The sequence below is a fragment of the Lagopus muta genome, chromosome 3 (assembly GCF_023343835.1).
Source record: "Lagopus muta isolate bLagMut1 chromosome 3, bLagMut1 primary, whole genome shotgun sequence".
In the NCBI taxonomy this organism is placed as follows: Eukaryota; Metazoa; Chordata; class Aves; order Galliformes; family Phasianidae; genus Lagopus; species Lagopus muta.
Window position 1 is genome coordinate 21,189,894 of NC_064435.1, and position 12,616 is coordinate 21,202,509.

Below are 12,616 nucleotides of genomic sequence, written 5' to 3' on the forward strand. Positions count from 1 at the left end.
AACCATGTTCAATGCACAAATGACAGCTAGGAAATTTCCATCAAAAACATACAGGCAATTGTTTATGTTTTTTAAGTATTGCTGTACCACAATGTGAAAACAGTTTTTGTTGTTCGCTTGAAGGTTTTTATTTGAAGCTGAAATAACTGCACTGAGTAATCTCAGTCATACTGGAGCCAAAGGGAAAATTGCCCATGGATTATAGTTAGTAAAGTCTGTAGACTTACTTGTCGGTATTCTCAAATCCTTGTTGATCCTATTTATTGTTCCAAATTGATAATGTATGAATCCCAAGTTTCAAGGCTCCTGCCAAAACTAATTTTTTTCTTTTCTTAAAACATCTTGCAGTATAATTTGGCTAGGGAGCTTTTCCTCTTTATCTTCAAAGGATCAAAAACTGGCCCAAATTGAAAAAAGACTGCAGGGAAGAATGCATTGATACTTCTTGTCTTTGGTTATTGTATTTTTCTTGTCTCTAAATTGCCAAATTTGGGGTAACTGCGGCATTTTTTAGTGTATTAGATTGGCACAAGTAACTTTTCCCCCCTTTCTTTCATAGTGTAGGCTACCATCCAGTCCTTAACACAACATAGTCATCTTCACAGAAGAGATTTCTTGTTATTGCAGTGACCTAGAGTACTGGTGATACCGTAAACTTTTCCCATTATTGTCCTGTGAAACACTGTATTTTATGGCACTTGGCTTCTGTGGGAAAGGTTTTAGGCTCGCTATTTTTTTTTCTCTCTCTCTGTGTATGTGTGTGTGTGGCTTGTAATGTGTGGGAATGGTTAAAGAGTGTGTTTTGTTCTAAAGCTTTTCACATATTGAGAGGATTGACTGATTCTCTCTGTCCGGTACTGTAACTGGGAAAATGTTTCCTACAAAATATCAGATTAATTTTTTTTTTTTGTAGTTGTTCCTGTTCGATTTTATGATAACATTATCATTTTTATTTTTCTTGTGGGGATGAATTAAGAAGGTCATGACTTACCTCTTCTTTCATTATGCCAATACAAGCTTTCTAGTTTATCATTCTAGTTTTCTCAAGTGAGCTGGTCCAATACTCTTCCTCAGAAAGGCTTTAAAAGTTCTAAAATGCTTTCATCTGATGCTTTGATGAGACGTTCTGTGTATCTGGAAGAATTTGGGAGTTGCACAGAATTGTAGATCTCTTCATGCTGGAAGAGGCCTCATGGAGGTCTGCAGCCTTGCCTCCTGCTCAAAGCAGGTTCATCACTTTAGCGCTCAGACCAGGTTGCACATCACTTTCTTCATTTGGATTTTGGAACCTCCAGTAATAGATTCCATAGTCTCTTTGGAAAGTCTGTTCCCACTAAAATTATCCTACTGATACATATATTTTTTTCCTATGTCCAGTAGAAACCTCCCCCTGTTTCAGTGTATAAGCACCAACTCTTGTCTTCTCACCATGAACCTCCATGAAAAGCCTGGCTGTGACAGTAATCTTGTAAATACTGTCAGACTGCTGTTAGGTCCCCACAGTGCTGTCTTTTCATCTAAACAAGCCATGTTCCCTCCCTCTCTCCTCACAAGGCTGGTGCTCCAGCTTGTCAGTCTTCTGCTGGGCTTACTGAAATTTATGAACGTTCCTCTTGTACCGGGGAACCAAAACTGGATACAGTATTTCAGATATGGTCATACTAGTGACAGGTAATGGGGAATAATTGCCCCTGGGGACAGCTAACTTATACCTTGGTCCAAACCTCAATGTTTTGGACCAGAACCACCTGTTTCAGTTAAGTACGTGATATATGAAGTCTTAATACTTTTAACCTGTCACTATGTGTTCTTTTGTTCCATTACTACGTGTCTTATAAATGATTTCTAGTTGGACACCCGAAACAGCAATACCCTTTACATTTTAAAACTTGTCACTGGCATCTGTTTCACTACATTAAAGTTCCATATGTTTTCCATTCAGTTAATTAAAATGTGTGCTGACAAACCTAGATCTATACAAAGTTACAAGAGATATAATAAAAGTAGATCTGTGTGATAAACTATGGCATCTTTGCTTCGTTTCCAATTTGAATAACATGTAACTAAAATAATCTGTTCCTATCTAGTCGCATAATCCTAGATTATGGAATTTGCATTTTGTTTTCTTTTTTCTTCTGCAAGAAAGTGCATTTCAGGTCCTGAGAGACTGAAGTACCTTGCCTCTTAGTGTATTTTCTTCTGATTCCTCCTTAAAAACATCTGAAAAAAAAAGTTATATTTGGAGGTTATTAAGGTAGAAGTTGAACCACTTAGAAGTTGATAGCTGTCCAAATTAGCTTTGCAACTAAGTGAAATGTACACACAGCAAATGAGGAGGACATCTGAATGGAGTGCAGAGAGCACGTAAAACAACACATAAAAGCCTCTTTTAAACGTTGTTCAGTACTTCTAGAGAAAAGCACTAAAACCTGCAGAGTACCCTGGAGAAAATTAATGCCAAAAGAGGCATGAGGTGTCAGAGAACAAAAACAAGCCTTGATTTCAACTGAAAGTAGGTAACTAAATGGACTAATGCAATTCAATGCATAACTCTGGCCAGTGACTCCCTGATGTCATAGGCCCTAATCGTACACTTAAAGCTCTCACATGCTACATGCTTTGCCAGGCTGAGCCTCGGCAGCGAGAAGTTATGGGATAAACAGGGAATGTTGTAAGCACATGTTGCAGCCACATGGTTTTATTTTGGACATTCCTCTATATGACATTGATCCACAAGGGAACTTCAAACAGAAGCAACAAAATAGCTGACACTGACGTGGTTATTTTGGACTTACATAGGTGTAAAGAAGAATGAAGTCGGTTTATATTTCCATATTATATGTAGCATGTATTCAATATATGCAATATGTATGTGAATTATGTCTGTGTGTGTAGATATATATGCTTCTGTATGCATACTGTGATATATAAAGTTCAAGGAAATGAGAAATACAGTACTTGAAATAATATAATAATCTTACTAAGTGCAGGGAAATGACAACTGCACAAAAACACCTGGTGGGAGCCTGTTTGGAATGGTGCCCAGAAGGGTTTTGGCACTGGATCTGTGGCCAGGATTACACACTCCTGTTTTCTTCAGTTCTTGACCACGACATGTCTTCTTGTCCTCCATCTCAGTACTGGGAGATGCTCATATGCTTTGGTTGTATAGATCCTCAGACTCATAAATGTCTTGGATATTCCACAAGATTTCTTTTGAATCAACCAATGTTGTTGTGCATGATTACTATCTACAGCCATAGATGTCGGTAGATATTTGACCTCCAAGTAATAACGTGAGGAAAAGCCTTTCCTACACATGACAGTCTTCAGATTCATCTTCCTCAAATGCTCTCATATTGTAGAAATCAGCTTCATCGTTGTTCTTTTCAAGCCTTGACTGTTTAAGGTTATGAATGTGAGAATGATATTGGAGATGTAATCTTGGAGGTAAGTAGTCTCCTGCCAGAAAAGTTATTGAAGTCACTGTAAACTATGTATTTTAGGAATTTGTGTAGTGGATCTATAATTTGCGCATGAAAAAGAATGGTTTATTGCCTAGAATGAGTCAAAATCAAGAGAAAGAAACCTCATAATATTGCATTCTGAAGGATGATTCTATTCTATAAAAAGTAACTTTTAAAAATTAGATATTTCCTTTATTGCAGTGTCATAAACTTTCCAAACTTCTTTTGTAGACTTTTGCCCAGCCAGTTAAGTTTAACTCAGACTTCGGGGTTTTTGAAGTAGTTAATGACATCCCACAACGCATGGAACATCAGCTGAAAAAAATTCTACACGATCAGAAACCTCCAAATCCCATTTATGATGTTATAAGAAAAGCAAAGAATGATGGGCAGCATTCCAAAAAGATCAGTGATTCTTCAGCGCTCAGTATTGATCCAAATTACAACACTATGGTAAGCATCTTATAGCCACTGGATTTATATTTAGATCTTACTGTAGAGACACTGGCAGTAGCTATTGTTGTTTTTGGCTTGGTAGCTTGGGAAAAATGTTAATTTATGTTAGGAAAACATAATGATGGGCCAAACTGTGCCCTGCAATGCACATGTGTCTTCCAGACAAATGAATGGAATTACACATATCCATCCTGTAGCACAGAATTTTGAAGATTCTGTAGGGCAGGATTCAGTTGTGTGGTCTGAATACTTTTTAATATTAAAAGAAAAAATATTATGATAACTGTTACTTTACTAGTGATCCCTGGAATGTGCAAATTGACTGAAACTAATGCACCTCAGTCTTTCCTTATTAATTAATTTCCTTGTGTGGCTATGAGCTCATCTGTGGTCTGGCAACACATAAGTCTCTCCTCCATCAATTCCCCAAAGATTTTGATGGTTAGCATCAATCGAAATGGCCAGAAAAAATAACCTTTAGCAATGAGAAATGTTGGATTTTAGAACAAATACGTTCAAGACTTTTTCAAACAACTATCAATTACCTGCTTGCTTTCAGGACTATCTTCAGCACCAGATTAGGCATGTTAAAATCAAAATCTTAAGAGCCATATGCACCTCAGAGAATGCAAGGCAGTATAAATAGTTGTGGGAGCTTACTTTTAAGCAATAGCTTTGGAAGAGAAAAAATATATATTTCTCTGGGTTATGTGGTTTATTCCTTTCTTGCTTACTTTGCATTGGTGTGACTGATGTGACTTCAGTTCACTTCATTCAAGGCCAGTGTAAGGTCTTGCTACATTTTTAGAGGCGGCTGCTCTAAATGATGTCATAGCTGGAAAGCTGAGAGAAAATCAGGGAGTTAAAGCAGACTGCTGCTTTGTTCAGTATAAGCTTGATGATTTTCAGAAAAGAAAACAGTGTTGAGAGAGGTCAAAAGGCAATGATGTTTAACAAAATGATAGTTAAGTGAGATTGCAATTATCTGCAATATAAACTGGACAAATGCTATGACAGGACAAGGCTCACAGACATTTCTACCATGTTAAACCATTATTTTCATGAATATGTTGCTTGCGAGCACAAAAGCAGAAGAACTATTCTTGATTTCTTATTTGGACTCAGGAATCGACTGAGGAAAAATTTTGTGCTTGTGCAAGAATGGCTAATGCTGTTCTCTGGGATAATCTCACACCTTTGCAACTTTGTTCAGCCTTTTTTGACAAGTTCAAAGCCATCACATTGTCTTCTCTATTACTTAAATCTCTCATGGATTGGAGCAACAATGCTCCTCTATTATTTAAAGATATCTTCCTTTTTTTGTGGAATTTTCCAAAGATGGGAAGCACAACTTCCTGAAGGGGTGAGGAGGGGTTTGGCGTCTTCTCTCAATGGCCACAAGTTGCGCCAGGGGAGATTCAGATTAGACATAAGGAAGAACTTTCTCTCAGTGTATGGTCGAGTGCTGGACTGGCCTGCCCAGGGAGGTGGTGAAGTTGCCATCTTTGGCAGTGTTCAAGAGGCATCTAGATGAGGAGCTACAAGATATGGTTTAGTGCTTGTGGTAGTAATGGTGATAGGAGGACAGTTGGACTAGATGATCTTGCAGGTCCTTCCTAACCTTGTGATTCTATGATTCTATGGCATTTTGAGGAATAATATTTTTTTGCACTTTCTTCACCTTTTTGATGATGTTTCTTCTTGTCTGTCACTTTCCTGTGGGTTAACAGGTAAGGAACTAAGCTCCACGCTACCATTTGCTCACTTTTCCCCAGCAGAATGGGGAACTCGAAAGGTGGAAGAGAGAAAACTCTTGGGTTGAGCTGAAGGCATATCAATAGGTAAAGCAAAATCTTCATGTGCAAAGAATTCACTACTTTGTAACAGTGGGGAGATATTCAGCCATTTGCAGGAAAGCTGGGCTCAACACAGTCACCACTGCTTGATGAGACAAACACCACCATTCTGAACATTCCCCCTCACCTCTCTTTTCTCCAGCTTTATTGCTGAGCATGATGTCATATGGAAAGGAACACTCTTTTGGTCTGGTGGGGTCAGCTGTCTTGGCTGGGTCCCCTCACAGCTTCTTGTGCACCTCCAGCATCCTTGCTGGCAGGGTGTGAAAAGGCCTTGGCACAGGCTAAGCCCTGTCTAGCAATAGCTCTCAACACTGTTCCGATCACAGATTGAAAATAGCATCATATGATATAATATGAACAAAATGAACTATCCCAGCCTAAAAATGTGCAACAGGCAACTTAAATCCCTCATCCTATTCAGTTTTGGCATCTCAAGATAGAGCCTGACCTGAGCAGCCAAAAATCAGTACTGCAACTACATAAGATGGAAGAAGTCAGCTTCATTTGTTGTACCACATTATGACTGAAGTATCTCAGTATCAGCATGAAGTATCAGCATCAGCATCAGATAGGATTTGATCCTTCAGACACAGAGCTATGCTCTTTCCTTCACTCTATATACTTATTTCTTCAGTTGCTTCACACTGTCTGAAGAGATTTACTGTTTCTAGATTTACTTTCTATGAAAAGTCAGCTTGAACAGCCATCACTGTCACAATATTGACAGAAATGAGCTGTGACTGGAAAAATTATGTAGACCTTTCAGGCATACTAAGTTCAAATACACCTAAACTAAGAAATACATCAGTGCTGTTTTTCTCTCCACCTCCATCTCACACTGTCACTAATTTACAGATAAGTAAAAGATCTTTCTGTATGTATGCCCTCATGCTTGGAAGATACTGATATGGAGCTAAGCATCTTATCAGTAATTGAAATCAACTGAATGTGAAACACATGAAGAAAAAACCCTGCAAATTGGGTAGACCCAGGCATCACTATGGAAAGAAACTGGCTGGCATCCCACATACCTTACTTCAGAGAAACCCCAGTTCAGCAAAGCACTTAAGTATGTGTTTAACTTTAATCAAATGAAGTTAAACACATGCTTAAACTTTAACACGTGCTAAAAGCTTTACTGGATTGGGTCCCAAACATGGCCTAAGGCTGACTGGGTAAGGAAGCTAACCAAGGTAACAACCCTATTAGATTAAATGTCACATCTGTCTTTGGGGAAAGGAAAAGAATAGAGATTCTTTCCTTCTGATAGTATATATTATTTTGTGTACCAGCCATGTACAGACAAGAACGTGTTATGAATCATTCAGATAAAAACCTGGGCTATGACTCAGTTAATACATAAATATTAAACACAGATTGATTGGCCAAAATAAAGAGACGATCTTCTGTATTTCCAAACGGCTTGTTAGTTACCAAAAGGAGGTATACTCTGTGTGGTTGGGAGTAATTAGTCTCCATCTCCACAAGTTAGATTGTGTGAGCCACTGCCAACATAAGCTTTCCATATTTTGAAATATTTTCTTCTCTCTAAATGAAACCACCCACTTTCTGAGTAATTTATATTTTTAATCCCCTACAGATATATATGAAGGAGAAATAAACCTAGTCCCAAATGAAATATTAGCTCATGGAAAGAAAATTTAAAATGTAATCTACACGAACTGATTAGTTGATCTAGCAAGTAGCAAAAAAATTGATACTTCCATCCTTGTCCAAAATTCACCTGTTTCTATGGACAAGGAGTTATTGCATTTTTCCTAATCACTGACTTCATGTTCACTAACGTGAAAAATGCATCTCAGTAAAATAAAACAGGTCACCTGCTAAGGGTGCATAAAGTACCCTTTGTGGAAAGAAGAGCAAAGAAGAGAAGGGGCGAGAAAGGAAAAAAGAAAAGAATAATAATAAAAAAAAGAATGTGAATAGTATAATCTCTAAGAGAAATGGTTCACTGTGGCCCACACTCAGAGGGCATACTCTCCATTTAAGACCCTTAGGCAAGTTTTTCAATCTGCTGGTTCTGTGTAACTCCTTGCTTAACACCTCTGCATCACTCTTTGGTGGCACTTAGTTGTCTGCATTCACCAGGCATTGAGACTTGGACCATCTGAGCTGAGATCTATTATGGGCCTGATTCTATTTGCACTTAGATATACATTTTAACTGTTCCTGCGTCTGGCTGAGTTAAGCAATGCTCCAACATAAAACATAGAAATGTGAAAGATGACAACTGATAGGCATTAAAAATGTTTGATTTTGTCTTTAATATCCAGAGTTCTCCCATTTTAGGATTATAATTTAAGCTAGGGCTTCCTTATTCCTCAAATTATTGAAGGGAAATATAATAGTCACTGCGTATAGATGGTGTTAAAGTCAGAGAAATAAGCAGTTTCCTACTTGTGGACCAGCTATGAGCATCTAATTTGCATTGGAATTATATCATAAAGGCATGATTCATACATATATAATTTTTGAAGAAATCATGGTTTGTTTATGAAGTTGTACTCTTACAGAAGAAAGAGATTTAGACATAATTACCTGTTAGCAACAAACTGAAGACACTCAGCAGTCCTAGAACTAAGTTTAAGCTGAATAGGAAAGGTGATGTTCATTGCATGTTAGTTTTCCTTAATGCTTTAGAAGGAATGGAGAGAAGATTGGAGAGAATCATTTATATGGAATGCAAAACAAGTAAGTCACTACTACTGCAAATTTGTGGTATTTCTTTTTTAATAGTGTCTTGATCGAGAACAAGCAGTACAGTGGATTAAGAAGGAAAGGCTTCCAGCATTTCTAGAGAGCGACTGCTATTTTGAGTACAGGTATTGTAGTCTTTTATGCTGTCTCTCAGCTTAAAATTTGTACATTTATCTTTTCTGTTTAACTAATCTTGATGATACATTTAATACGGGTCTGTTCCACCTTTTCTTTCTGTTTAATTTTTGCATTTTATTACCCTGAATAAATTAAAAACTGACTTTTTCTACTAGTCATTCTGTAATTTTCCTTGACCACAGATTACGTGCTATATTACTACAGAGGGAGTAGGAAGGGTCTTCACTGTTTTATCACAGTAGCAATATGTTTCTCCCTAATCAGTATATAGGACATGTGAATGAATGGTATGAATCCATGACATCTGTTTACAAAGGACAGCCGGTCCTTTTTATCTCAGTTATTCAGTTTCTATCTTGAAGCTCACTGTCAGACTTCCTTTTGCAAGGTTCTCTGTGGGATGCCATGGAACAGTGGAATGATTTCCTGTTATACATTTGCTATATTTTTCCAGATGTACTTTCAGCCTCTTTTCTGATTGTTCAGGAGGTTTGGTCTGCTTTTTGGAAGGATCTGCCTCTACCCTGTCCCTGACCGCCACCCGCCCCTCCCCTGACGCAGCTCCATGCCGTTCCCTCGGGCCCTGTCGCTGTCACACGGAGCAGAGCTCAGCGCTGCCCCTCCGCTCCCTGTGAGGAGCTGCAGCCGCCATCGGGCCTCCCCTCAGCTCCTCTGCTCCGGGCTGCACAAACACAGCGGCCTCAGCGCTCCTCATAACATTTTGACCTCCAGATCTCTCCCGTCTCTTGACATACATGTTCCTAATTTCTGTAAATACCAGTGCTTTAAATTGCTTTCCTGAATTAGGATCAAGATAAACTGTGATAAAAATGCACGTTTAAAGATGAAGATAACATGAATATATCCACGAGGTTCCTGTGGCAAGATTGGCCTCTGTGAGCAGAGTCCAGCACTGCCCCGTGTCAGATCAGACCCAGCTGCAGCTGCTCCAAAAGGGACCTACTGCTGCCAGGGCTGAGCCATGAGGGATGCTGGCTATGCCTCTGTGAGCGCAGGTTTAAGAAAGAAAATAGCTGCTGCACAACAGCAGCTGGGAGAGAGATGTGAGAGCTGTGAGAGAGCAGCCCTGCAGGCACCTGGGACAGTGCAGGAGGACGGCAGGAGGTGCTCCAGGTGCAGAGCAGAAGATTCCTCACTCGGGGTGGGAAGGCTGAAGAGTGTGGGTGGGGGAGAAGGTGATTTTAGTTTGCATTTAGTTTTCACTGTTCCAGTTTGTTATTGATAAATTATATTAATCTGAACCCGTTTTGCTAGTGATGATAAGTGGTGAGTGATCTCCCTGTGTTCATCTCAATGAGTCTTTGGTCATCCTATTTTTACCTCCTGTTCTTTTAAGGAAGGACAGTGAGAGAATGGTGTGGTGGAGCATATCTGCGCATCAGCGTGAAACCATCACAAAGTACGCCAACTCTAGAATGAAATTCTCTTGTCCTCGAGATGTAGAGACAAACAAAAATGAGCACTCAGCTCAGGGTTGTAAGCTTCTCTTCCCTTCTCATGCACCTTGGTTAATTTCATACTGCTGTCTAACTCGAATAAGCTCTGCCACAGTTGTTGATCCCAAAGCACCCTCTCTAGCCGCTAAAGATTGCCTTTTTCTGGACACAGCAAGGTTCTCACTGTCAGAAGGAGCACTGGAGTGCTCTTTCATACTGTGAAGTACTCTTATAGTAACTGACTGAAAAAAGACCTACTGTCTTGCTATCATCTGAAGGCTTAATTAGTACGACCACTATGGGCATTGCTGCTGGAAGATTACTTGGGTCTGTTACTGACATGGGGCTTCTGCAATCTGGGAAAATGGTTCTATTTTAGCAAACAATATGTTCGAGTGTTTCTTGGCAGGATTTGGACTGTACGGCTATATGCAAGATCATCCTGGAGGAAATCAATTTTACTGGTAAAGATTTATAATGTAAAACAGACCACCAACTAAAAAGCTGGTGGACTATGGAATGGTAGAGCTGGTGTTTACATATGTGACAGCAGGCACGGGGTGAAATAATAAAGTAGAACATGAAGTTCACAGTGGCAATTTGTTTTCAGAAAGATTGTGTTTGTTATTGTCTATTCTAGGGAAAAACATCAATTGTGTCTATTACTAAAAGCTAAGATTAACTATTTTCTTTTCTGAACATTTAATTTCAGGCTAGCTAAATTGATATCACAGGTAGAATGGAGCCAGACTGGCATTAATTTCATTATAGATAGCACCTACTACCCCTGGATAAAGAAGGAAGATGCAAGTACTCCCTTCCCTGAGGAGGATGGCACTTTATTCACTATGGAGAGGTTCTATGTATCGCTTGGCCAGGTAAAGTAAATGTTTAGTGAGTGTAACAATGAGCTAGATAGAATTGGAATAAACTGCTGTAACTGAAATCCCACCCTAAACAGACAACTGATTTTCTGTCTATCTCTTCTTTTTAAAGCTCTTTGTAGTATAGAAGGTTGATGTGCCGTAACGCAGCAGTGCTATGTCACGAGTGTACTCAGCTACTGTCATACAGCTATTTTCTCTGGGAACTATTGTTATAGAAATGTATATGGATAGACAACAAAAATGATTGCAGACAATAAGCCCTCTGGTCTCAGAAACAAGCAAAAATAATTGAATTATTCTATTAAATATCTTTTTGTAGGCTACAGTTTCTCAAACAATGGATTGGTTTACATTAGCAAAAGGAAGCGAATCCATGAAAACTACAGATTCATTTATGCGCCCTGCAGCTTCTGTTCAAATTCAAGATATTCAGCATTTGCCTGGTCTGCCTGAAAAAAAAGGTTCATTGAGTGAAAAAGCTAGCTACCTAGGTAAGTAACAGGGGCTCAGCAATAGTATTTATAACATAAACCTGACTAGATGGATATATAAGGCATTCTAATGAATTGCTGCAGCTTCCACTTACTACTTTCTAAATATCACATGATATCACAGGCTTCAGATGGGGAAAAACTGGATTTGTTTCTTTCTGTAGCCAAATAATTTTGTAATTTTTCTTACACTTTTATTTATTTATTCATTTGGAGATTATTTTAAAGCCCTTCTCTATCAGTCTGATGTGATACATGTACTCAGAGGTTTCAGTATCCTCCTCATTGACATTGTGACCGAATCTAACCATGTGTTTGCCTTAGTGACAGAATAGAATATGAAGGCCTAAATCTTAGCTTTAGGAAAAGAAAGAAGATAAAACTAATCCTGTAGTTTAAATTTTGGATATTTTAAGGCCACAGATGAATTATATCTTTTGGTCACTCTGATTCTGTCGATATTCAAAATATTTGTAGTTATTCTTCTCAGTTTTACAGATCTGACCTGCACAGTGATAGCGGCAGTAACCTAATTAAACAGTATGTATATTCAAGGTCACCTCTGCTAACGTACTACAGAAGTACTTGATTTGTTTAAAGATCTTCAGAATTTTTCAGAATTAGAAAATTACCTGAGCAAGTCAAAGCTGAAATGTCTTTTGTCTCAGCAGTCTGGAATGGCAGGGCATGATTAATAACAAGGGCACAAAGAGGAGTGAGGTTGTGTTGACAAAAACAAACGAACAGGGCTGGTCACTGTTCTGAACTTGCTGGTTATGAGACATCTCAAATAGAAAGAAGCCACGTCTGAGTGGCAGACTGGACTGCAGGTCTCTTAAATGTTTTCAAAGTCCTTGATATATTATGCTTTGTCATCCCCCTGTATGTATCAAGACTTTACCCAACGAGCCAAGGCCGGTTCAGGAGTCAATATAAGCAGACTATGAGTTCTAACTTATAGCTTCCTCATGCCTAAAGAGAAAAAAATCCTGCTACAGATGGTGACTTTTCTCATACCATAAGCAAATACTTAGAAAAGAAACCAGGTATTGTAGCACAACAAGGTGGTTTAATAAGTATTGAGGAGCATGGATATTCAGCTGAGTAACCAAGATAGCTGGCTCCGGAGGGAGCTTTTCTGGG

General features: G+C 38.8%; 1 protein-coding gene across 1 annotated transcript in view; it reads left to right on the top strand.

The window, feature by feature from the left end:
* RGS22 (regulator of G protein signaling 22) overlaps window positions 1-12,616 on the top strand; it is a 65,340-nt gene that overhangs the window by 6,941 nt on the left and 45,783 nt on the right. The window contains 4 exon segments of the mRNA XM_048940358.1: window positions 3,699-3,920; window positions 8,540-8,625; window positions 10,808-10,973; window positions 11,302-11,473. Coding sequence (XP_048796315.1) covers window positions 3,699-3,920; window positions 8,540-8,625; window positions 10,808-10,973; window positions 11,302-11,473 — 646 coding nt within the window.